The following is a 23,766-nucleotide window of genomic DNA, read 5'->3' on the forward strand; positions in this document are numbered from 1 at the left end:
TCCGTTGTTCCCTCTCATTTTAGACCGCTGCGCTTTGTGAAAATCGCATTTTCCAGTTTCAGCATGCGAGCGTAGCCGATGGATTGTGTTTGCACAGAAAGAGAGACTTGAAGCAGAGAGGGTATAGCAGATCTAAATGTCGGGCAAACTTCGAGGCCGGGCATTGTTCTCGTTCAAGACGAGGCACACAGGTCGCCATAGATGCGCTGGTTCGGATCCCTCGGGATCCAGCCGTATTTGACTCCGGCTTGGTAGGACCAGTCGTCCGCATTTTCGGCCTGTGGTTAGGGCACGGTCAGCTTCGTCATGCGATCACGAGCGTCAGCGATGTAAAATACCTTGAAGCACCACGAGACCCATCCGGACGTCGACTCCTCCCAAACACTGGTCTGAGCTTGCCACGACCTGCACAACGAAACATGTCAGCAAATCAAAAGCGAGCTCGTGCACTCTTCACCGGCGAGAACTTGGCAGACATACTTTCCGAGCGACTTCTTGTACTCTTCAGAGAATGTAGCAGCATTGCCAGTCTTGTCGGTGCAACTTCCGATGTAGTAGGATCCCGGGTAAGATCCGTCGTAGCGAGATCCGATTCCTCGTCCTGATCCTTCTCCTCCATGAGTCAGTGGCGATCAGGCACGATGATTTGACGGCAATGAACGCACCGTTGAGAGAACCAGCGCAGTCAGTCACCGCAGCGGAGAACTCGTCGAGGATTGTCCACAAGTTCGAATTCGCTTCCGCGTATTGCTGTTTCATACCGCAGATCGTCGCTACGCGCTCGTCGTCCGACTTCTGCAAATCGGCCGAGTTGAAGACAAAGTACGGGTGGTCGCTGAGAGACACTCCAGAGAACTGGGGCGAGGGGAACGATTTTTCCCAGACCGAAAGAGGCTGGAATGCGTCGTGCAGCGACAGGACGACGTCGGATGGAGTGTTGCCGTTCGGGTACCTGACCCGGCCATACGAGTCGTATGCGAACTGGCGATAGACGTCGATCACTTGCTGTGAGATGAATCCGGCTGGCTCGTTCAAGCTACCGAACGCGAAGTGGTCAATGCTCGAAACACTCTGTCTAAGCGGATAGAAGGGTGACAAATTGACGACGTACGCCTGAAGAATGGTGACCGTGTTGGCATATTTGGGCTTGGCAAACTCCTTCGCGAGTTTGCTGACGACATTGAGCGTGCGATCAACGTTCTGAGTCGAGGTCTGCCACGTCGCATTTCCCCTACGACCACTGTTGTCGAATCCGTTCTGGGACCCAGGTGCTCCGTGCACGTCGACCATGACCTTGAGACCATGCTTTTCGGCCCACCCGATCGCTTTGAGGAGGTAAGGGTACTGGCCCGACACGTAGGGCTCGCCAGCCTTGGTCTCGAATGCCCAGTAGCCGATCGGGATTCGTACATGATTCCTGAGACACCGCAATCGCCGCTTCTGAGCCGGGTTCTCGATGGCTTGTTTTGGAAGAGATCAAGCTTACAATCCGTACGAGGCGATTTCGGCAAAGTCGGCTTCTGTGTACCATGTGTCCCAGTGAGACGAGAGGCGGATGTGCGCTTCCTCGTAGCCGAGGGACTCGCAGAAAGTCCACTCATCGACAACCGCTATGACCGGCAAATCGCAAACCGAGTCAGGGACACATCACGACAGGTCACGAGACCTGAGGAAGTACTGACAATCGTTTCCACTTGCGGCGTACAAAGAAGGCGTGATCCAAGGCTAGAGAATGTACATGAAACAAGATCAGCCGAGGTTGGAGCACGTTTATTATCCAAGGCACTTGCCTCGGTGACGAGCCAGCCTCCGAGATTGACGCCACGGATCGGAGTCGAGCCGCCAAAGTTCCAGCGCCAGTTCGGTTGCGGCTCGTCTCGTCTTTGCAAGTCGACTTGAGCCGGTTGATTTTTGCCCAGCTTGATCGCTTCGGATGCCGCCTCGATATTCGCTTGCAACAATTGACGGAAACCTTGTGACGACGTGGCAGACTTGAACGTGTTGCTCGCGTAGGTACAATCTTGTTTCGGAGGGGGCAACGATGCAGCGGCAAAGATCGAAGTGGTTGCGGAAGCCGTGCTTTGAGAGTCATCGTATTGGCGTCTGCGCAGGTTCGAACGCGACGCTCGGAGATGTATCGGTGAACTGTCTATGTGACCTGCGGCGTTCGAGGCGACCGCGAATGCGAGTGCCGCTCCTCCGACGGTGAGTGCGAGCGAGGGCATATAGCTTGTGAGTGTGGTGAAACGAGCGACTAGAGGTGAGTGGAAATTGTGAACTGCCGAGGTTTTCTCGGATTGATGGTTCTAGTCCGAGAGAGGAGAAAGGAGTGGTGACAATGTTGAAGGAGAAAGAGGGGAACCCGTCGCAGGAATCTGGGTTTCGACCGGCGAACAACGCGTGTGTTGACTGAACCTTGTACGAGCATTCCGTCCAAGTCTTAGACACACGAGGGGACTCCTTGCGGCTCACCGTTAGCGGGAGTCGCGTCTTCTTGAGCTTGGCCTCGAATTTCAAGTGGCACGGCGCTAAGCGATTTGAGATTCAAATCCGTCAACGGACGCTTGATCCCGGATACGCACTCGGATTGACCTTCGTAGTGGAATGCTCTGAACCCTATGCAAGGGCGATCCAAGTCCACTGCTGCTCGTGCAGGTGGCCCCTCCTCAGTCTGGCTGCTTCGCTTGTTTCCTGCTCGTTTCTGCCTTCTCCTCTAGGCCAGGAATGCCTCTACCTCTAGTACTAGCTAGCACTTTAGTTTCATTTGACATGGGACCTAGCAGTCAGGTCTAGCGTGTCCATTCGTCGTTATTGAAAGGCACTTTCTGCGGCCGAGTGTCTTGGTCGGGATACGTAAGGCGTAGCCTGTCAGTACAGTATGAACATCATGCATCACGTGTAGTGCTGAAAGTTGCGGCGAACGTCGATTCTCGGGAAGCGGCGCGCACGCGCGCGATCGTCATTGACTGACTCAACCCGCGTCGCCAACTGCACCGAATGGCACATATCGAAGACGATTTTGCTGCCTACACGACGATCGGCGATCGAGTCGAGCCGTCCGCCGCCAGTTCGACACGGAGAGCGGCTTCATCTGCACCTCAAGGTCCCAAGTTTGGTGTCGCTTCCAAGCTCGAGGTGAGACGCCCTTGACAGCTCTACGCTCTTGGAGACAATAGTAGCTGGCTCGTCAGCGCGGATCGAGTTTAGCTGATCCGTTCTATCGTCTTTCCCCCACTTGACACAGCCATTTGCGCTCCTCGCCAAGTCTGCCCGTGGAGCTGGTGCTGCAAGCCTGTTCGGTCAAGCAATATCTGCTCCAGGCGTGTACGTCTTTAGCGAGTTGTTGCACCATCCGAACATCCGAGACGTGAGTGTCCACACTCTCCCCGAACCTGGTCCTTTCTTGCCGATCTTTTGTAACGCAACATGTTCGTGCTCTAGATCGCTGTGAACGAGCAGTATGGCAAACAGTACCGATTGCTCGAGCTGTTTGCGCACGGCACTTGGACCGACTACAAGTGTCAGTTCCTCCTCTTGTCAGCTCGGCTCCTTGAGTCTCGCCCCTCACGCTTCGTTCTCTCCTTGATCTGCAGCTGCTCCCGACCAGTACCCATCTCTCTCGCCCGAACAAGAAATCAAGCTGAAGCAACTTACGATCCTCTCGCTCGCATCTGAGAACCGGGTAAGCGAACGAGTTTAATCGGCTAAATCACTCCGTCCCAACTCCGCAAATCCCGCCCCTATACGAGATCTTAACCGCGCTTGCTATTGAAAACAGATCCTCCCGTACGAGACGCTCCTCTCGACCCTCGATATTGATACGGTCCCTCGACTTGAAGATCTCTTGATCGAATCGATCTACTCCAACATCTTGGTCGCCAAACTCGATCAGAAAGCTCTTCGACTCGAAATCCTCTCGAGTCTCGGTCGAGATGTTCAACGCGAACCCTCCTCCCGTACCTCGTCCTCGGCGACAATGACCGAAATCGTCTCATCCGAGGGAGACAGTTCGATGCAACAACCACAGCTCGAACGAGGGGTCACGACTACGACCCCTTCGATCGATTCATTACTCTCGAGTCTACACAGTTGGCAATCCAAGATTGATCACTTGTTGACCTCGTTGGATCGACACATGGCCACGTTGCAAGCGCAAACGATCAACCACACTCAACGATCGATCGAACAGGAACAACGAGTGAGAGACATGGTCACTTTTGTCGCTGCAAACCAGGATGGCAAGAATTCGAAATTGGCAGGAGGTGGAGCAGGGAAATCGAGGGAACCTAGTTGGACGAATGCAGGATCTTCAACTCGGGGGGCAACGAGTCGTGGTGATACAAACCCAACAATGTCGAGATCTCAATCAGGAATTATCGCGAGTCAAGGTCGAGGAGACGAAGCAGGATTCGCGATGGAGGTTGATTCGGATTTGATGTCTGGAGGTCTCGAGAGGAATGATGCCGGGACAGGAGGAGGAGGTGGAACCGCTTCGGGACATCGTGCGAGGAAACGAGGAAGGAACTAATTGCCTCGTTCGTAATCATGAAAACCTCGCGCTTGATCTTCCGTCTGTGCCATCTCTGCCAAGACGAGAGTCGTTCGAGCGTCTATATTACCCGTATGTGATGCGCTAATCATAACAGGTGGTAAAGGCTAATGTGCAGTTGCGGTTGCGTAAATGAACAAGAGAAAGCAAAACGGTTGCGGATGAGAACAAAGCTTCAACTCCTCAAGACTTGTGCGACGATCCTCTCGAAAGACACCTGTAGCTCGTCCCTCTCTCGAGGCGTACGGGCGTGTCCTTTGTACATGCCCCAGATCCCTGCCAGTGCGAATCTCAGGTTGTCGTCTCGCGCTTGATTCGCCCCGATCGATTCTGCCTCGTCTTGACTGATGCTCGAGGAAGGGGTGCTGTCGATCGATGCGACGTTGACGGCAGATACGAGGGAAGGTAGAGGAGGCCGAACGGCTTCGAATGGCGCAGATGGTGCGTTGGGACTATCGAGTGAAAGGAAAGATGCATCTCGGTCCTTGTCGTCCACGTTCACCAATGCTGTTGTCGTCGTCGGTCCAGTCATGGGTTCAGGACCTCGAGATGCTGATGTCGAGGCTGTCGATGCTGTGGCGGAAGTGAGCTTGAAAGGCGTCACGGTTGAAGACCTTCTCGATCGAGTTTTTGCGCGAGCAGGAGAAGCTACTTCCGGACCAGGAGCGGCAGCCGGAATGGATCCAATGACCGGAGACTCTTGAGGTTCGTCGGTTCTCCCATCGTCGACTTGATCCTGTACGGCGCCGTACCCCTTCCAGTACGAATCTTCCTCGGCGTCCTCCTTTGCGACGTCACTTCCTCGCGTGTCGTTGACAAACCCAACGCCACTGTCTACCTCGTCCTCTTCTGAATCTGACCACCCTGCCCAAAAGTCATTCGAATCACCATACGCGCCTGGAGTGGTGCCTTCGCCTTCTGCCATTTCCTCGCGAGTCTTGATCGGTTGTTTCGTCTTGACTGTGGTTCCTGTCGTCGAGCGTTTCCTGCGGCTAGTTCCGTACTCGTCGTACTCGTATTCGTCTTCGTCCTCATCGTGTTCGAGTGGTGACGAGTAGCTCGGAAGAGGTTCTGGTTCGAGGGGACGACAAGCTGCGATCGCCTGTTCGATCGTAGGGAAGCAATTCTTGTCCCGAATATGGCTCGAACTTCGTCCTCCTCCAGATCGACTGTTGCCTCCTTCGCGCAGAGCTTGGAACCCATTGTTGGCCGCGACGATCGAAGGTGCTTGAAGTCTCAACAATTTCCATGCGTGAGAACTGTCGGTATCGAGTTTGTCGCCGGGCGAGTTTGGTTCGTGCACGAGGACAATATCGAGGATTGGAGTCGAAGGGGATGAGGACGACAGGGTGGGGAGAGAAACGGGGACGAGGCACTTGAGTTCGCCTGATCGATCCGAGCTGTACAGCGGATCGCCCAGTGTGAGCGTATCGAGCGCTCCCGCTGTGGCAAAGAGAGTAGGGGAAATCAAGGTGATCAGCTCGAAGCTCAGGGAGAGAGAACGTCATGCAGGCAAAAGAGACTTGCATTCTATGATCTCGCGGCGGGCAATGTGCGCTTCCGAGTCTTTCGCGCCGAGGGTCCAGAAGCGGTCGTCGGATTCAGACAGGGACAGGAAGTTGATCGCGTCGTTGAGCGGGGCCGAAAGCAACGCAGGCGGCACTCCCACTTGGTCGTCTCCTGGGCTGAACAGGAACGGTACGAGCGAGCGCAGGAAGCTCGAGCTGGGCGGGTGCATGTTCTCGACGCGGCGGGGTTGCGCTGTCATGGAGAGGTGAGAGGCGGTGAAAGTTGGAAAATGTGCGGCACGATTTCGTTGCGGCCGGGGTTGGCCAACTTGCATTTCCCCACTCGCGTCGGCACCCGTCCGACTCCGACTTTTCTCCTCTTCCCGCTCTCCGTCATCCCGCGCTCTCCCGAACGTCGGTTCCAGCTTTCATGTCTTCGCCTACTGCTGCTCCTGCCTCCGATTCAGAGTATGGTCCCATCAGGTACGTCGTTTCGCTTGCCGCGGTGGTCTTGCCGTCCCCACTTTCCGGCTCCCGGCTCACAGCTCACGTACCCAAGGACCGACCTCGATGTTGCCAAGCTCAAGCAGTACGTCGAAGCGACCGTAAAGGGCTTCACTCTGCGCGAACCCGTGTACCAGTTCTCATTTGGACAGTCGTGAGTCGTACTCGCTCGGTTGCCTCTCGGATACTTCGAATAACCGGAAGCCTCGCTTTCTTCCCGTCTGCCCGTTGCTGCATTGCAGGAACCCGACCTACCTCCTCCACTCGACGACTGGCAAACGCTACGTCTTGCGCACTCGACCTCCCGGACCGCTCCTCTCGAAAACGGCCCATGCGATCGATCGCGAGTACCGTATCTTGGCCGCACTCGCACAGGATGGATCGGTCCCAGTCCCAAACGTGTACCACTTGTGCAAAGACGAGTCGGTCATTGGCCGGCAGTGGTACTTGATGGAATACCTCGAAGGGCGCAAGTTTGAGGACGTGCGCATGCCTGAAATCGAAACCAAACAGGAACGCCAGGCGCTGTTCGTTCTTCACGTCTCGCTTGTGTGTTCCTTCCTATGTAGCTGACTTGCGAATGTTTCAGGTGGTTCTCGATTATCAAGACCCTCGCCGCGCTGCACTCGCTCGACCCGCAACGGATTGGGTTGGGAGACTTTGGTTCAACCGCCGCGTTCTACCCTCGTCAGATCCGGTACGTTACACCTGAGCCAGGCAATTTCGACTTGGGTCAGCTGAATCCTCGTCGTAATTTGCAGGTCATTGTCAAAAGTGTCTTCCGCACAGTCCGCGGTCGTGTCGTCGAAAACTCAACAAAAGGTTGGAGACGTGCCTTCGATCGACTTCTTGCTCGAGTGGTACTCGAAGAACTTGCCGGGAGGGACTCATGCACGCAGCAACGACAAGCTCGAAGCGAGAATCATTCATGGAGATTTCAAGGTTGACAACATGGTGAGTCAATTTTTTTTGCCTTTCCTTCTCGAAACAAATACTCAAGTTCACGTCTATAGATCTTTCATCCGACTGAACCTCGAGTGATTGGCGTGTTGGATTGGGAACTGTCGACGCTCGGACACCCGTACTCGGATTTGGCAAACTTGTTGCAACCGTTCTACGTTCCGGTTCAAGCTGACGGAGCATCGATGGCGTACTTGCGAGGACTGAGGCAAGTTTCACTTTCACCCGCATCGAGGTTCGAAAAGGAGAGGAACCTGACACTCCAACTTTGCTTGTTCGATCGCGTGTAGAGGGATCTCACCAAAGGATCTACCGATTCCCGACGACGAGACGTTGTTGCGATTGTGGTGCCAAGAACTGAAGGGCGAACAATCGGTCAACTTTGAACGAGACTTGCAACAGGGCAAAGTGTGGCAAGGCTGCATCTCGTTTGCTTTCTTTCGCGTCAGTTTTTTCTAGTTTCTTGACAACTCGCTTTCCTGTCTTTCGCATAGGTTACTAACGTTCCTTTTTTTCTACAGTTGGCGGTCATCACTCAGGGGATCGCGGCGAGGTTCGCACAGGGAAACGCATCGTCTGCGAAAGCGGGAACCTACGCCAAGATCTTTCCAAGAATCGGAGAACTCGCGAAAGAACGCGTCGACGTATATGCAGAAGGAGCTCAAACAAAACTGTGAAAGGAAAAAAAAAAAACCCCAAACCCTTTCGTTCAGGTAGTCCGGTTCCAGGTCTAGATGTTTTAGTTCAAGTTTACGTAGTTGGTAGTTGCAACAACAAAAGATTCCCGAATTCTATATGCAGTACTGTAGATCATTTATTGTGTTTCAAGAGATCGTTCAAGACCTGACTGACTCTCAAGCCCAACTCGCGGGTCCGCTCTTGTACCCCTTCTTCAACTGGGTCGTCGTTTGCGTCTCCATCTGGATCTTGGTCCTTTGGTACACTCTTTGGGAGACGCGCCACGAACCGTTCGAATCGATCAGGATGGTAATGCAGTACGGCAGTCCTCAAGCGTTGTTTTCGGTCTTCTTGCTTCTTGTCATCCGTAGCAGAGTCGGCTGCATCGTCATCAGGTGGTGGAAGGAGGAATTCAGAAACGGTTTCGGTAGAGATTTGAGCGAGGGTCGGCCACGACAAAGGGGGGTACGCGAAAGGTGGGAAAATTGGCCAAGGGAAATCACTCCATCTCAACTCTCGTTCGTTCGACGACATTTGTTGCAATTTCGTCCAGGCCAAATGGTATCGTTCTCTCGCTGCAGTTCGTTCGAGTCTTGTCCGTTCGAGTTGGTTGCGTTTCAATTCACGTCGACGTTTTTGTTCCTCACGTTCTCGTTCGAGTTCACGTTCTCGTTCGAGTTTGCGTAATCGTTCTTGTTCGGCGAGTTGTTCGATCCGTTCTCGGTTCTGTCTCCTCCACATCCCTGCACGAATGTACTCGGCGTACTCTTCCTCGTCCAAGATGGGCAAGTGATGAGGGATCCCCGCTGCGATCCCTGCTGCAGACCCGTACGAACTCGAGTACGCTGGAATCGCACGTTCGTACATGGTGTGTTCGTGGTACCCAATCCCTTGATCATCGAGTGCAGCCGAATTCAACTTGTCTTCGAACGCGAGTTCTTCCTCTTCTTGACTCGTCGTACGCTTGTACGCTTGTTCAGGTGGGACAGACGATTCATCAAAGTCGTCTCCTGGTTTTGTTGAACGGTGTCGTGGTGGGGATATCGATTCGGGTCGTTCTTGTTGTTGACGTCGTTTGCCTGAAGTCGCTTTGCGATGAGCTCTTCGAGTAGCTCTCAGGACTGCTTCCTCGGCCGAACTGGGCGTCTCTTTCATTCGAAGTCGAGGCATATGTTTAGACTCGTGCGCGAGAGCGATTAGAAAGAAAGAGAAAGTCATCTGAACTCCTCTCTTTTCTTGGATTCAAGCCCTCCCTCGAAAACAGAATGTTGTTGCCAAGATGGCAGAGAGCGCTCGTTCACAAACGAACCTTCAGTACGCGTTCTCCCTGTCAATGTCCACCTGCTGCAACAACGACTCGGAGTTTGAACTCGAACCAGAATCCGGTCAAGGTTCGATTCGCACCGTCCCCGACTGGGTTCTTGCATTTGGGAGGACTTCGGACTGCACTGTACAACCATTTGCTCGCACGACAGACGGGAGGGGAATGGGTCCTCCGCATCGAAGACACTGATCAGGTACAGCCCCTCCTCTCTCTCTCTACTCTTACCTTTCGATGACGGTTACCCCCTGAACTGATTTCCTTTCTCCGAATCGCTTCTCAGACGAGGTATGTCAAAGGCGCAGTCGAGAGCTTGTTGAGAACTCTCAAATGGGCTCAACTCGAATATGATCAAGGTACAATCGAATCTCCCTTTTTCACCCATATCGCAACATTGTTGACGTACGGACGCCAACTGAAAAACAGGTCCAGGCAAAGGTGGTCCAAACGAACCCTACTTTCAATCCCAACGTGCCGACATTTACAACCGATACCTCGAACCTCTGATCCAACAAGGCAAAGCGTACCACTGTTTCTGTACGCCGGAACGATTGGCACGAGTGCGGAAACTCGCACAAAAATCTAAAAGTGCGACGGGTGCATACGATCGCAAATGTCTCGGGTTGTCACCGGAAGAGGTCGAGGAGAAACTGAAGAATGGGGAACATAGCATCGTTCGGTTCAAAGTCAGCACATTGTTCCCATTTCTAACACAGACTCGCATTTGCCTCATCTGACATTCCTGTTGATCTGTATCCGAAAAAGAGTTCATCGAAAGGGATGAAGCAAAGTGATCTCATTTACGATTCGATCGATTACGATCACCTACCGATCGAAGATTTCGTCCTGCGCAAATCGGACGGTCTACCCACGTACCACTTTGCGAACGTCGTTGACGACTACGAGATGGGCATCACTCACGTCTTGCGTGGAGAGGTATGTCTTTCTTCTTCCAAATCCGCCGATCATCCTTTTCTCTTTGAAGCTCGTCATGAAAGAGAAAGCTCACTCCGTCATTTTGTCTTGTCAGGAATGGTTACCCTCGACTCCGAAACATTTGCAATTGTACGAAGCTCTAGGTCTTCCGAAACCGGCGTTTGCACATTTGCCTCTACTCGTCAACCCGGACGGTTCGAAACTGAGCAAGCGGACCGGAGATGTCAAAGTCGAAGACTACATTGTACGATCTCCAATTCCCCCTGTTCCTTCCCATGATTGGGTCTCTTGTCCAGAAGAGCAAGGGTCTGAACTTTTTGTGTGTATTCAAAAATTATCAGGACAAGGGATACGAACCTTCAGCCTTGTTAAACTTTGTTGCTCTGTTGGGATGGTCACCTCAATCCTCGACAACTCCGATACCTTCGACTCGTACTACCGAGACGGCTGAGTCATCGTTCCCTCCTCCTCCTGAAGCTCGTAGTGCAGATTCAACCGCTACCGATGTCTTGTCGATCGCTCAACTCGTCTCTCGATTCTCGTTGGCCGGGATCAACAAGAATCGACCGACGTTGCAACCTTCGAAACTCGATTGGTTGAACCGGAATCACGTCAAGATGAAACTGTTGGATCAATCAGAACCTGGACACGACGACAGGAGAACAGACATGGCTGGTCGATTGAGTCGAGTCGTCGAGCGAGAGTTGGGTTGCAGTTGGAAACAAGAACCGCGTACTGGAGAACGCGAGGAGTACCTGTTGGCGGTGATCGATGCACTCAAGGTAAATAACCTTTTCTTTTCCATTTTTAAAACCCCCTCGTTGTTTGCCTAGGAGGTTATTGAACCAAGGTTGTTCTTCTCTCAAGGATCGATTACATACGATCAACGACATTCCAAACCTGGGTCGATATTTCTTTGTCGAACCTGATTACTCGACATCCGTCTCGCACAAGTTGTACCGAGCTATGGATGCTCACACTTATCGTGAGTCTCCGAAAATGGACAAGAAATTGACTGAAACAGCAGAACTGATTGCAATCTCGTCGGAAAAAAGGGGCTACGTTGCAAGCTGCGATCCCGATCGTCGCGTCTCTCGACGAGTCGTTGTTCAGTCTCGAACTCTCACCCGACGCAAGTCACAAAATCGAACAAACGATTCTTGAAGCGCTCTCGTCCATCTCGATCGTCACACCCGCTCCTACATCAGAGCTAGAAGGAGAACCAGAGTCGAAAGGGATCAGTAGGAAGAAGGCGAACCAAGTCATGTCGCCTTTGAGACACAGTTTGACGGGACAAAAAGTTGGGGCTAGTGTCGCGAGTACGGTTAGGGTGTTGGGAAGGGACCGAACGAGGCAACGGTTCGAACGAGCGATCGAGTGGAGTCTTGAACAAGATTCAAAGACAGCATAGTTTTTTGTAGAAGGGGTGGGTCTTTTTTTTTTTTTTTTTACGTCGCGACGGTTTGCGGGCCAAGCACTGTTGTAAAACATCACTATCCCGACTCGTGTCCTTCCAGTCCAGGAATACGTGAATCAATGCGATCGAGGTTTGTTGTTGACGGATTCGACACAAGCGCAACAGGGCCGACGCGTGACATCTCGCGCATTCAGTTTGTGCAGATGCTGTTTCCCCTGGAGTGCGAGTTTTGCGACATTTTTTGGGGTGATGTTTGCAACAGAAGGGAACCTACATCAGAGAAGCTTACAAACGACAGAGTGGACAAGAGAGATTCATTATTCTGGTTCAATTCAATACATCAGGAAAGAGCTGAAGCTCCGTGCAATCTGCCCCGGGAGTTTTCAAAACACTCCGGCTTCAAAGTCAAACACAAACACTTCGGCGAGATGAGGTCCAGCGAGTTGTTTGAACTCGTCATGCTTTGGATCTTTCTCGACATAATAGTCTCGAGCGAGTTGATCGTTGAACGTGACGACGAAAGAATGCTGTGCACAAAAGAAAAGCGACAGAAACATCAGGTCGAATCGTTGAAGCGAAGAGGAGAGAGAGTCAGAATACGTCGAATCCTTTCGTTTGACCTTCATGACTATTGTTTGCGCCTCCAGTCACGAGAAGGTATGGTTCGCCTCGTTCGTTGAGGCAGCGTGACTGTAGTGCGAGGAAGGACGACGCGACGAGATGACGTTCGGCGGACGAGACGGTCGGGTGGTACTTGAAGCTGACAATGTGTGTAATCATTCCCATCGTTGCTCAGAGCTCGAGCGGTGAGTCGAGACTGATTCCAGGTCCGAAGGGTACGAGACAAGGGGACGTTGGAGGGTTGATTGAACGAACCTCCTCGGGGTTCGACCACTCTCTTCTCCCGGACTTGAGAACCCAGATATGGTGAGAGCTCTCGTCAAGATTTTAACAGATTGTTCGCTAACGCCTGCGTTCCTGCTAGCACGGAGTCAAGCGAAGTCGGATTCCGCCCGTTGCGGATTCGGCAGAGGTGGAGCGCAAGCGCAGAGAGAAGCAACTCGAAGCTATCGCGCACTATACGGACCTGGTTGATCAGTTACAAGCCAGAGTGCGACACCCCTATCTCTGCTTCCCGCGATATGGCCGCCGCGTGATCTCATTCCGGCCTCTCTCTTGCGTCCAACAGATGGCCGCGAACGATCACTCGCAAGAGTCGTTGGACTTGACGACAAAGATCTTGGGTATGAACCCAGAGTACCACACGGGCTGGTCTCAACGGAGAACAATCTTGCTGCAAGGCCCGCTCAATGAAGCGTGAGTTGAGTTCCCCTCTCACGTCTTGCATTCTTATCAAGAGCTTTCGGCTTAGAATTTTGAGCTTTCGACAGAGATGCCGAAGCGCGACAACGAGTCCTCGAACATGATCTCGACTTGACCAACAGCTCGTTGCGACTGAACCCGAAAAACTATTCCGTGTGGGAACATCGCAAATGGGTCCTCGAGACGATGCCAGATGCCGACTGGGCCCTCGAGATCAAGATTGTCGAGATGTTTCTCGAGAAGGACGGCAGGAACTGCAAGTCCTCTTCACCGAGTCGTGACCACCGTTCCCATTCCTCCTTCTCCCGGCTGACCTTCTGCCAGGACCAACAGTTCACAGCTGGGATTACCGAAGGTACTTGATTGAATCGATTCAGTCGATTCGGAATCGACAGGAGGACTCGGTTCGCACGAAACCTTTGCCAAATCCGACGACCGAGAGCGAGTTGAACTTTACGACGCGCAAGATCAGTTCCAACTTTAGCAACTTTTCCGCGTGGCATTACCGCACAAAACTGCTCGCCAAGCTGTGGCACGAGAAAGGATGGGACGAAGACCATCAAGACCGGCGGAATCGGATTGATCAAGGTGCGCATCTCTCTCTTGCGACAGCTTGCGCATAAATGGGATTGATATTGACTACAGCTGGCGATATATTCGAACAGAATTCGACCTGGTCAAGCAAGCGATTTGGAGTGACCCGAACGACCAGAGTGCCTGGCTGTACCACCGATGGCTCGTCGGAACTGGTAAGTTGCCCTTTCCTCTGTTCCATCTAGATCGACCAAAATGCATTCTGATGAATCAATGTTGATACCTTCCAGGTTCGATCGCTCTAGTGCGGCGAGAGATCGCTGGGATCGAAGAGTTGCTCGAGGAAGAACCCGATAGTCGATGTCAGTATTGTTATTACCGTCTCACCCCGAGGCGAGGTTGTTCCGCCTGACTCAATCGCTATTTGCTGATAAACAGGGTGCCTCGACTCGCTCGTGCATTACAAACGATTGTTGGTCCAATTATTGTCGGCGGAGAAAGGTCAAGACGGCGAGGCAGGTCCTCGCGCAGAACAGGAACGATTGAGATTGGAATGCAAAGAGATGCTCGATCGGTTGATTCAGGTGGACCCCATGCGAGCCAACAGGTACAGGGATATCAGTGAGTCCTGAAGCTTTCGATTCTTGAGAGACTCGAGCTGACAGCCTCGTGAAAAAAAAGGCCTGCAAATAATTCCGGCGAGACGGTAGCGGGGGTTTGCGATAGTTGTACTTCAGACCATCTTGTTCCATCTACTTGCAATGTGCCAATTTAGTGATGCGATAGTCCAAAAAGTCCGTTGCGAGAGTTCAAGCCCCACATCTGACGTTGGCCAAGTACCCGTCAGCATGAGTACATTGAATCGCTGAGATAGTCCTCATGAGACTGACTGACCTTGTGTCACCCTTCAGGTGGCCCTGCACGGATCAACACGATAGCTCTGTGGCTCGTCGCGTCTCCTTCTTCCTCGACTTCCCAAGGTGCGACCATCTGTCTCCGTATCCTCGCGCCTTGTGTCGAGAATCTCGCTCACGCTTGCGGGACAGATCTCTCGCAGGTGATTCATCGACTTGCGGAACGTCATGCAACCCCATCGTTTCATCCTCACGTGACACTTCTCACTCGATTATTCCCTCGATCGCTCGACCGCATTCCCGACCTCTTGCGCGCATGGAAACAAGAGCACCAGACCCTCGTCCTTGAGTACGAAGGGTTGGGATCGAAAGCACTCGAAGAACATGCATATTTCCAGTACGCGTTCGTCAAAATTCGACCATCGGACGCACTCAAGTCGTTGAGGGCCCTCACCGAAGCCGAACTCGTCGATCAAGAAGTTGCAGACGAATATTTCCCACATTTGAGCCTCATGTATTCTTCAAATTGGGACGAATCGACGCAGATCCTGAAAGAATTGGCAGCCGAAGGTGATGACCACGAGGTTGAGCGAGGGGGAGCATACATGTTCAAGGGTCAGCGATCGATCGAAATCAGCGAGGTATGGGCCGTCAAGTGCGAAGGCAAAGTCGAGGACTGGCAGATCCTCGAAAAGTTTCAGCTCTGATGTGAGCCTGTTCGTTTCCTTTCTCTCCTTGATAACGTCGACTCGAAAGTGACAGGTTCTGAACCTCACAATCTGTGCCTCAGTCCGAATGCCTGCAAAAACTCAGAGGGTCATGAAAAAAGAAAGAAATGGATCGTTCTAAACAGGATCCAGCGGCCTTGGAGTCCTCGCATCGTTTCCTCCGGATTCGAGATCGTTCGCCAATTCCGCACTCTTTCAGATCGTCAGTGTTTGTCAGGAGCATGTCCACCAGCAGTATTCACCACTCCGAAGGGGGGTTACCACAACGCGGGCCAACCGATCTGCAGGATACATGTCAAGTTAACTCATGTAGCGGACGATTAGATCTGCATGAACTGAGATTGTAAGAATGGTGCATTCACGTCGACTTGCGGCTTCGACTCCCAAATTCCCCAAAAATCGTGTAATTGGAGAGTCGAGTTGCAGTACGAAGGAGGGGGCGAAATAGAATCGAATGAAGGGGATCCTCCCTCCGAACTCGTTGAATCCACTTAGTCAGTGCTTTTGCTCGTTCCCATGCTGCTTCGGATGATTCAACTCGAGCCTTCCTCCCGGATTGCTATCTTCGTCGCTCTCTGCTCCTCCTTCCTTCGCATTCGTTGTTTAACGAGTCACTCGTCTTCGTCGAAGGTCTACTAAAGTTGACACCACTCTCACAGCTTGCGGTACTGACCCTTTATCAAGTTCTTGGAACTACTACTTCTTTGACTTTTAACCGTCGCACCGACCATCTTCATATCTAAATGTCTACCCCATTTGAGCCCGACTACCTCACTCCCCTTCTCAGCAAGGATTCCCCTATCCACTCGACTCTTGGAAACTCGATCACCGTCCTTTAGACCTCGGTCGAGAAACTCCCAGATGATCACGTCGTCACGGACGAGTTCAAGAAGGAGATCGAAGATGGCTCCGTCCAGATGGTGTCGAACGGGACTATCACGAAAGAAGAAGCGTACGAGTGGATCGCTCAACTCTCCTTCGCATCCGTAGGCTCCGTCGTCTCCATCGAGTCGCTCGTCGAATTTTCGACCTTCCCCTTGAACTCATCTGTTACGTGATCCTCTGGGAAATTCTCGACCAGAGTCTTAAGGACGGTGATCGAGTTTCCAAGAGTCGAGGGGATAGGGAAATTCTTGTTGAGAAGGAGAGTGAGGTAGTCGGGCTCGAATGGGATAGGCTGTAGGAGCAAACCGACTAGCCCGAGTGACAACAAGTCTGATCGAGCGAACGGCTTACCTCGAGTTGAAATGATTCAAGCAGGAGGGATTTGAGCGTGCTGCGTTTGAAATGAATGATTAGCAGACTACTCGTCGCATTAATGTAGAGTAGGGTGGAGTACTCACCTCTGGCTAGGTGGAGTTGACGAGTATGGAGGGAGGACGAAGATTCTTCGAAACAAGCGCGGGAGGCGCTCTCTATAGGACAGACGGACGAACTTTGATAGCTAAGGCTGAGGGAAAGCTGTCTGAGCATAGAGAGGGGAGCTCCAGGCGTCGAACCCTTGCACCACTCGCCGGGAGAACAGAATTTACATGCACTTTTACTTTGGAAAAATCAGAATCTCTTGGATCGGGCTTGCTCGAATTTGCTAAGGTCAAGGGTTGAGATAGACCGCTCGCAAGACCGAATAAATTTCGTAGAGAGATTGCGACCCCACCCCAGGACTAGGTCGGATCAACCTTGCCTTTTTCTCCCTCTCCACGCATGGTCAAAGCGACACGAGGTGAACAATCTCGCTCGAGTCGTATCTAAAAGAATTGGGAGAGCTAACGGAGGTGCCAAGTCGGCCCCGACAGGCGTTCTCATCACCTGGTACGTCCAAAACGATGTCATCCTCCTCCACTGGGTCCCAATTGGCTTGTCCGCTAGCTGACATGTTGTCTACTAATCGATCAGTGATCCAGCAGTCAAACAGATTCTGCTTCAACTCGACGAATCGGGAGCAGTTGGAAGGTTCATCATTGCCGATTTGGACGACACCCACTTGTTGATCGCAAACGACTACGTTGACAAAGTTCAAGACGTGAATACAGAAGCTTAGCTCTTGCTCGCGCGATAGAGAGACCCCTCGAAGCTGACAGTCTCCAAACTCCGTGTCACAGGAACTCGAAATCGAATTGGAAAAGAACCACTTTGCTCAAGGAGGCGACGAAGAGTAGTCAGTCTGTCCTTGTTGACCCAAGAAAACTGCCCCCAAGATGGCGATTGGACCCGAAATTCCCGCGCACCTCTTAAACTCAACTTCGAGTACGACTGAACCCGAGCTCCCTGCTCCTGTTCCCTCAACCGAAGACGATTCCGACTCGGACTACGCTCCTGACTTGCCTCCAGAGCTACTTGAAGCTCGTCAACAACAACAAGCATCGGGAGGAGCGAACCTGAACAAGGTTGTGGCAGGACCTCAACTACCTCCCCACCTCGCCTCTCGATCCTCCGCGACCGATCATTACGCACCGACGACCAGTTCTCGACTGGAACAGAACGAGGAAGGTTCGGACGAAGATTACGGACCTGGACCTCTCCCACCTCCGGCAGGGTTCGGTGCAGGTTCGAACCACGACGACAATGAAGGCGCGAGAGCATTCTTGGAACGCGAAGAACGACAGAAGGAACGAGAGCGTCAGGAACGTGAACTCGCCAACGCGAAACCGAAACGAGAAGAATGGATGTTGGTCCCTCCGAAAGAAATGGACCTCATGTCGAGTATGTTACTTTTCGTCATTCGGGTTTTTTCTTCTGTATTCATCTAGTCGTGTTCTTTTTCAGGTATCGACACGACCAAGTTGAAGTCGAGGGGTTTCCAAACCGGACCAAAAGCACAACAATCGAACCGTGCTTCTTCCTCGAATGAACCCAATCTGTGGACTGAAACTCCTCAAGAACGACAACAACGGTTACAGGATGAAGCACTCGGCAAGAAACGCAAAGCCGAAAATAGTCACTCGGGACCGACAGAGGAAGAGACGGAAGAACAGATGCGCAAACGAGTTCGAGATCGCAAATTGAAGGAACAGGTCGAACGACACAACGAGAAGAGTCGCAAGCATTCGTTGTTGGACGCCCACGCTTCTGGATCTTCGAAATCGAAATCGTCCAAGAAGAACGAGGCAGGTCCGGAGGAACCTACAGGGTGGGATCGGGAACGGGACATGTCGATCGGTGGCAGGTTGATGGATGATGGCAAACGCAAACAGATGATCAAAGACGCAAAGGGACTCGGAGGCAGGTTCGGCAGTTCGGGCTTCATGTAGAACTGAATTTTTGCTGCCGAGGTTGCAAGGAAAAGGTGAAAAAAGACAAACAAAGACGAGAACCTTTGGTCCTGCTCTTCTTTTTGGGGACCGTGGATTCAAGCTACGTCTAAACTGCTGATGTGTACTTTTGGCTACTCAAGCTGAACATGTGAGAGACATCTTAGAAGTGCGACGAGTAGTAAGATCCGCCTTCGGTCCTACCTCGTCGTTCCGAGTACCTTCGTTGTCCTCGCCTGTACCTCTCCCGCTCTTTCTCAGCTTCTTGGCCCTCCTTCGAAGCTCTGTAAAACGAATACCCGAGCTTGGCGAGCGTAAGGAATACGGCAAACAGTAGAGACGGGAGTAGGATTGCGAGGTGAGGTCGAGGTGGCAAGGGCGAAGCCGGGCCCTCATCCGGCAAAGGGAAACGGCTCTGGTGAAAACGATCAGGAGAAGGGGAACGGCGGGGTGAAACAGGACGCGAAGTAAATGGAGTCGAGTGCGGGACTTCAAAGGGCAAAGCGTCTTCGTCCGTCGCCCAGCCACTCTTGCTGCCACAAGGCTCATCCGCCGTCGACAAAGAAGGGGAAGCAGCCGGCGGTGGCGACGAAGGGCTCAACGTAGTAAAGGCGTGGAGACTACGACCGAGTCTCGAGGGTCCGGGCGTCGAACAAGGTTCAGATGTGGTCCCTGGTCTCGAACCGCTCTTCGATCTTGATTGGGGCCGCTTGCCCTTTACATCCTTCTCGTTCCTGCGCTCGTCATGCTGCGATTGAAGCGTATCACGCTGCACCTCTGGACCGTTCGTCGTGGCGGCAACTCCCTCGACCGCTTTGACCGCCGATTCTATCGCGCCTCGAGCAGTTCCCAGCATCCTCTCCATCCCATCACGCACTCCTTCGATTCCACCCTCGAGACTCCTCGCGCCTGCCCTCAAGCTCCTGTTCATGCCGTTCCACCTCCTGCCGCAATCGTCGTAGAAAGTCAAGCTGAAAGATCCGACGAGAACCGCCGAGACGGTCAAGATGCAAATGGATGAGACGAGCATGAACGTGAACGCATTGACGAAACCGCGGACGAGCGGCAGATCTGATCGCAAGTCAAGGTATCCTGGATACGTGTGCTCGTCGTGATCGGTCCCGAGCATCATCTCGTACGAATCGCGCGAACGGGTGACCACAGCTGTACTCGAAGGGTACGCAGTCGAGGTAGACTTGCGCCTCGAGCGCCGAGCGCCAGAAGACGAGCGCAGGGATAATTCGACGCGAGGCTTGGACGTGGAAGCACGACGAGGCGAAGCGGCTGAGCGATACGATCGGTGGCAAGGGGAACGAGAGCGACCGCTTGTTTGAGACTTGGTGTTCGCAGATTGGTTCAGCATCTTTTCGTCATCGGACACATGGTTGTTGCGCATCTCGTCGAGCACAGACGCCGAGTAACGAATCTTGCCATGCTCGAGTTTGCGAGTCACGGTCGTCGTCGTTGAGGAAATGGTCGTTTCCTGTGACAAGACTCTGGTCCTCTTGGGTCTCGAGCCACTGCCTCCCCTCCTCCGGCGCGAGTTCCGCAGGGACGATGACTCGTCCTCGCTGTTGTCCGAGAAGACGAAAGGAAGGGGAAGGTGGGCTCTCGGCAGAATCGGGTCCTCCTCGTCATTCCCGTAACCTTCTGGCAACTGAGGGTTCGCGACAAGGCTGCCGCTGGGTGCGTTGACATTGCGATCGCTCACGAAGTCGGGTTTGGATCGGTGCTTAGACGTCGTAGTTGGCATACCAGATCCCACCGCAACGAGTTGAATCACTTTCAGAGTCTCTGGCGAACCGGAAGACGACGTGGGTTCAGATGCCGGTGGAGTAAGGGGAAACAGAGAATCTGATGTGGTCATGGCTGCGAGACTGTCGGAATTTGAGGCAGGTGCAACTTTGGATGATTTCGACGGACGCCTACGCAAGCGCGTTGCCGCTGGATTGAGGGGGACGCAATCGTCCAGAGGTCGCACAGCCATACTTGCACTACACAGATCAAGATGTCTGTCAGCCTAGCGAGTACCCTGGGGAGAGTTGACTGGATGTTGATACTCACACCGCAAACAGCCGGTCGACAACCGGTTCAGGTCGAACCGCTCGGTCCAAGGTGGTTGCAGTCAATGTGTGCGCGCGGGACGTAGTCAGAGGAGCCGAGTGGGTTCAGTCGAACGGGTTGTAACCGGATTTAGAGCTCCGTGAAAATCTCTGAATGCGAATATATGCGCACGTCGATCAGCCCAGTTGCACGTGAAAGCGTCAAAACATCGCGATTGATCATTTCCTTAGAATCACAAAGCTACATGGAGTATAGTTCAAGGCACATCCCAATACACCGTCGACCATACATACAGAACAGATACACAATACCCTCGATTTCGAAGGTAACTTTCGCCTTGCGCTGATAAGGCCAACAGAGCCCGCTCAGCTTTGCGCATGTTCTAGCGAGTTAAGGCGAATGGTACTCACGCTCAAACGGACCGATCAACGGCGTGAATCGACAGGAGCGTAACCATTCTTGGTCTCCTCGATCATCTCCCGGATTCCGAGATAACACTCCTGAACCGCAGTGTAGGCCCACAGAGGATCTTGATGTCTGTTGGAGCGAAAGAACAAGTCAAAATCTTTGACCATACTCGTTCTGGAGGAAGTATGTCTGTTGAAGGTTTCGGCAACTCACTCTGAAGAGAACAAGCATAGACAAGGCGTCACATTCGTGTTAGCTAGTGCTTCTGAACATGCACAGGAGAGGGAGAGTTCAAGTACTGACCGTAGTTCTCGAGCGCGACCGCCTTGACCAAGCGCACGTTCGGTTCGTGACTGCGAAGCCTCTCGACGAGAGGTTTGCCCAACACGAGGTTGTCGAGCGTTCCGTAGAACACGGCGAGCGGAGGGAACGATGCCGGGAACCAGGGTTCGTTCGAGCGAGTATCAAACATGCAGTTGTCGTACGACAAGACCGACATGTCTGAGATTGGACGAGTAGGATCATCAGTTTGGGACCCATCAAGAAGAAACGCAAGGAGCCTAGTCAGGCAGCACTTACACCCTGCAAACAACGAACGAGACAATGTCAATACTGGTTTAGCGGCAGTTCACGTCGAATTGAATTCGACTTACAATAGAGAAGTTCGCTCGAGTTGGCAACCGCAACGGTTCGGAAATACTTGGGAATCTGGCGCTTGAGCCCTGTGGCGGGTGTCAAGTGACAAGTCAGATAGTGCAAGTCTCAAATAGGACGAGGCAAGACGAACAGTTGTGGTCATGGAACCCAAAGATGTACGCAAATACGACCGCAGCGAGGTGACCGAATAACCACGAGGGCAAGAATGCCTGGGTAAGCGAGATGATGGGAATAAACTCGCGCACTGAAAAGCAGGGCAGTATCAGCTTGACGTCCGACATCGCGGCAACATAGTGAAAGAGCTCACCTCCGAAAGCCAGCCTCCAAGCAGCCCGCTTCTTGAATCGTCGCATGAGCGAGAATGGGAAAGTACGCAGGACGGGACCGGCGTAGACTGCTGGAGCGAGGGCGATGAAGGACGAAATCTTGTTGCCAATGTCGGGACGAATGCCTCGAGAGAGCGCGAGGAACACTGATGGACCCACAATGACATCAGTCGCTTGCTGCCACCTGCCAATGTTCTCCGAGCACTCACTCGTACTGGCGCCTTGCGAGTGACCAATCCACGTGGGCTTGATGCCAGTCTCCTTGAGCACAAACTCGACGATAGCCGGTACATCGTACATTCCGATGTCTTTGACATCCCAAGCCCAGTACCTCGGATCGCTGCGGGAAAACTGATTCCAAAGGAAAGTCAGTAATGCTTCGAAGCGCGGATACGTGAGCGAGAAAGAGACACACGTGTCGGTGCGGCATCTTGAAGTTGGTGCGAATGTTGCCGAGGTAGACATCGTAGCCCTGCTCGAGCAGCCAAAACGCGAGCGATCGCTCCTCGTTCACCACTGGTACCGAATAAACAAAGTGAGCTCGGCTGGTCGTGCCCAAGCGAAGGATAGGAACGCACTGTAAGTGACCGAGTTGGACAAGATTCCATGCTGGAGGATGACGGGGTGGCCTCGTTTCTCGTGCTTCTTTGAGATCAAGTGATGCACGCGAAGGACGAAACCGTCCTCAGTCTCGACGTCGAGGTCTTCGCATTCGTAGCCAAAGTATTCGGCATAGTACTGGGCGCGACCTGAGAAGCGCTCGCCGCTGATACGCTCCTCCCAATCCTTCTCGACAGGCGGACGAGGCGGATCCTTGTGGAACGGGTTGATGCGGCGGAAAACGTGCGACATGATCGACAGGACCACCACGAGGCCAAAGGCTGCGCTAGTGCCGCCTGCTGAAACGGCCTGAAATGCAAACAAGATACACTTGCGGTAGAATGTCTGGGTCGGGTAGTTGGGCCTCGGATCGACGTCGTTCGTGAACGAGCGGTCGTTCGGGTCGTAGTTGGCTTCATTTGCAGCATAGTTTCGTCGAGATGTTCGTTCGGCTTCGTAGCCGTGATCGAGTCGAGCTTTGTTGCCGATGCCGTAGCCTGTCCTCTTCTCCTGCCCGAAGGAAGAGCGTCCTGCAGGTTCGGCACTGTAAATTGGGAAGAAGGGCTTAGATCCGGAGAGGCTTGATTTGCGGGCGTCGTAGTGACTCACTAGTACCCATCATCTTGCTCATTCGTGTAACCTCCGTACGCCTGTCCAACGTCACCTCGTGCGTTTTCGGCCAAAGGATGACTCGGCTCTCCGCGGAACGGGTCCGAATTTTCGAGATACTGTTCAGCGGGCAAAAAACCAATGCTTGTTCAGTGCCCGTCTCGCAGGTTGAGCGAGACCTGAATTGTCCTTACACCTTCCTCGGGTCCTTCTTTGCCTTTGACATGGTAGTCTCCCAGGAACGTTCCCACCGGTCGGTCGTGATTGTCTCGAGCGGCATTCTCGAGGTCCCGCTGGGACATGTCGGCATAATTCTTCTCTTCCGGCATGCCTCGAGTATTGCCTCCACTCTCTTGCTGTCTGTAAATAGAGAACGGGCAATGCTGATTAGCCACCAGACTCGAGGACCCACCCAAAATGACCTTGCCGGACAAAGTGGGGGAGACGCCGCCAGTCGAAATGGTACTCACGGGCTCGGGTGGGTCTCTGACGCAACTTGTGCATGTTGCGAGTAGTCCTTGTAGTTGGACGACATTGTC

The 23,766-nt window shown here is 53.0% G+C and overlaps 13 protein-coding genes across 13 annotated transcripts; 7 read left to right on the forward strand and 6 right to left on the reverse strand.

Annotated features, from left to right (window-relative positions):
- Nucleotides 1-173: 173 nt before the first annotated feature.
- JCM15063_006307 (uncharacterized protein) lies at nucleotides 174-2,225 on the reverse strand (the record flags this gene model as incomplete). Its single annotated transcript, XM_076680324.1, has 8 exons — nucleotides 174-278; nucleotides 339-405; nucleotides 481-601; nucleotides 666-1,036; nucleotides 1,112-1,417; nucleotides 1,487-1,610; nucleotides 1,683-1,725; nucleotides 1,800-2,225. 8 exons carry the CDS (start codon nucleotides 2,223-2,225, stop codon nucleotides 174-176), a joined length of 1,563 nt encoding a protein of 520 aa, XP_076532503.1.
- Nucleotides 2,226-2,997: 772 nt separating this feature from the next.
- Nucleotides 2,998-4,528, forward strand: JCM15063_006308 (PCI domain-containing protein; the record flags this gene model as incomplete). The annotated part of the gene is made up of 5 exons (XM_076680325.1): nucleotides 2,998-3,135; nucleotides 3,245-3,367; nucleotides 3,442-3,520; nucleotides 3,594-3,682; nucleotides 3,779-4,528. The coding sequence occupies 5 exons, from the start codon at nucleotides 2,998-3,000 to the stop codon at nucleotides 4,526-4,528; spliced, it is 1,179 nt and encodes a 392-aa protein (XP_076532504.1).
- A 196-nt stretch (nucleotides 4,529-4,724) lies between these two features.
- Nucleotides 4,725-6,287, reverse strand: JCM15063_006309 (uncharacterized protein; the record flags this gene model as incomplete). The annotated part of the gene is made up of 2 exons (XM_076680326.1): nucleotides 4,725-5,949; nucleotides 6,073-6,287. The coding sequence occupies 2 exons, from the start codon at nucleotides 6,285-6,287 to the stop codon at nucleotides 4,725-4,727; spliced, it is 1,440 nt and encodes a 479-aa protein (XP_076532505.1).
- A 200-nt stretch (nucleotides 6,288-6,487) lies between these two features.
- JCM15063_006310 (phosphotransferase family protein) lies at nucleotides 6,488-8,198 on the forward strand (the record flags this gene model as incomplete). The annotated part of the gene is made up of 8 exons (XM_076680327.1): nucleotides 6,488-6,540; nucleotides 6,617-6,715; nucleotides 6,804-7,088; nucleotides 7,151-7,258; nucleotides 7,323-7,515; nucleotides 7,575-7,729; nucleotides 7,812-7,965; nucleotides 8,043-8,198. The coding sequence occupies 8 exons, from the start codon at nucleotides 6,488-6,490 to the stop codon at nucleotides 8,196-8,198; spliced, it is 1,203 nt and encodes a 400-aa protein (XP_076532506.1).
- A 133-nt stretch (nucleotides 8,199-8,331) lies between these two features.
- On the reverse strand, nucleotides 8,332-9,354 carry JCM15063_006311 (uncharacterized protein; the record flags this gene model as incomplete). Its single annotated transcript, XM_076680328.1, has 1 exon — nucleotides 8,332-9,354. One exon carries the CDS (start codon nucleotides 9,352-9,354, stop codon nucleotides 8,332-8,334), a length of 1,023 nt encoding a protein of 340 aa, XP_076532507.1.
- Nucleotides 9,355-9,464: 110 nt separating this feature from the next.
- Nucleotides 9,465-11,867, forward strand: MSE1 (glutamate--tRNA ligase MSE1; the record flags this gene model as incomplete). The annotated part of the gene is made up of 8 exons (XM_076680329.1): nucleotides 9,465-9,716; nucleotides 9,804-9,876; nucleotides 9,947-10,194; nucleotides 10,286-10,456; nucleotides 10,551-10,700; nucleotides 10,798-11,238; nucleotides 11,324-11,441; nucleotides 11,512-11,867. The coding sequence occupies 8 exons, from the start codon at nucleotides 9,465-9,467 to the stop codon at nucleotides 11,865-11,867; spliced, it is 1,809 nt and encodes a 602-aa protein (XP_076532508.1).
- Nucleotides 11,868-12,256: 389 nt separating this feature from the next.
- On the reverse strand, nucleotides 12,257-12,659 carry JCM15063_006313 (Dabb family protein; the record flags this gene model as incomplete). The annotated part of the gene is made up of 2 exons (XM_076680330.1): nucleotides 12,257-12,400; nucleotides 12,474-12,659. 2 exons carry the CDS (start codon nucleotides 12,657-12,659, stop codon nucleotides 12,257-12,259), a joined length of 330 nt encoding a protein of 109 aa, XP_076532509.1.
- A 138-nt stretch (nucleotides 12,660-12,797) lies between these two features.
- On the forward strand, nucleotides 12,798-14,440 carry BET4 (Rab geranylgeranyltransferase BET4; the record flags this gene model as incomplete). Its single annotated transcript, XM_076680331.1, has 9 exons — nucleotides 12,798-12,800; nucleotides 12,859-12,984; nucleotides 13,063-13,190; nucleotides 13,265-13,443; nucleotides 13,521-13,784; nucleotides 13,862-13,945; nucleotides 14,021-14,092; nucleotides 14,169-14,351; nucleotides 14,412-14,440. 9 exons carry the CDS (start codon nucleotides 12,798-12,800, stop codon nucleotides 14,438-14,440), a joined length of 1,068 nt encoding a protein of 355 aa, XP_076532510.1.
- A 138-nt stretch (nucleotides 14,441-14,578) lies between these two features.
- Nucleotides 14,579-15,291, forward strand: JCM15063_006315 (uncharacterized protein; the record flags this gene model as incomplete). Its single annotated transcript, XM_076680332.1, has 2 exons — nucleotides 14,579-14,582; nucleotides 14,642-15,291. The coding sequence occupies 2 exons, from the start codon at nucleotides 14,579-14,581 to the stop codon at nucleotides 15,289-15,291; spliced, it is 654 nt and encodes a 217-aa protein (XP_076532511.1).
- A 1,725-nt stretch (nucleotides 15,292-17,016) lies between these two features.
- TFB5 (TFIIH complex subunit TFB5) lies at nucleotides 17,017-17,471 on the forward strand (the record flags this gene model as incomplete). The annotated part of the gene is made up of 4 exons (XM_076680333.1): nucleotides 17,017-17,035; nucleotides 17,109-17,124; nucleotides 17,209-17,335; nucleotides 17,415-17,471. The coding sequence occupies 4 exons, from the start codon at nucleotides 17,017-17,019 to the stop codon at nucleotides 17,469-17,471; spliced, it is 219 nt and encodes a 72-aa protein (XP_076532512.1).
- Nucleotides 17,472-17,510: 39 nt separating this feature from the next.
- JCM15063_006317 (GPALPP motifs-containing protein 1) lies at nucleotides 17,511-18,563 on the forward strand (the record flags this gene model as incomplete). Its single annotated transcript, XM_076680334.1, has 2 exons — nucleotides 17,511-18,015; nucleotides 18,079-18,563. The coding sequence occupies 2 exons, from the start codon at nucleotides 17,511-17,513 to the stop codon at nucleotides 18,561-18,563; spliced, it is 990 nt and encodes a 329-aa protein (XP_076532513.1).
- A 163-nt stretch (nucleotides 18,564-18,726) lies between these two features.
- Nucleotides 18,727-20,430, reverse strand: JCM15063_006318 (uncharacterized protein; the record flags this gene model as incomplete). The annotated part of the gene is made up of 1 exon (XM_076680335.1): nucleotides 18,727-20,430. The coding sequence occupies one exon, from the start codon at nucleotides 20,428-20,430 to the stop codon at nucleotides 18,727-18,729; it is 1,704 nt and encodes a 567-aa protein (XP_076532514.1).
- Nucleotides 20,431-21,052: 622 nt separating this feature from the next.
- JCM15063_006319 (uncharacterized protein) lies at nucleotides 21,053-23,762 on the reverse strand (the record flags this gene model as incomplete). Its single annotated transcript, XM_076680336.1, has 11 exons — nucleotides 21,053-21,164; nucleotides 21,335-21,536; nucleotides 21,689-21,757; nucleotides 21,823-21,936; nucleotides 22,000-22,164; nucleotides 22,228-22,369; nucleotides 22,434-22,534; nucleotides 22,597-23,162; nucleotides 23,228-23,346; nucleotides 23,422-23,587; nucleotides 23,698-23,762. The coding sequence occupies 11 exons, from the start codon at nucleotides 23,760-23,762 to the stop codon at nucleotides 21,053-21,055; spliced, it is 1,821 nt and encodes a 606-aa protein (XP_076532515.1).
- Between the last annotated feature and the right edge of the window lie 4 nt (nucleotides 23,763-23,766).

The sequence above is a fragment of the Sporobolomyces koalae genome (genome assembly GCF_050403365.1).
Source record: "Sporobolomyces koalae JCM15063 DNA, S_koalae_JCM15063T_v1_ctg36, whole genome shotgun sequence".
Lineage (NCBI taxonomy): Eukaryota > Fungi > Basidiomycota > Microbotryomycetes > Sporidiobolales > Sporidiobolaceae > Sporobolomyces > Sporobolomyces koalae.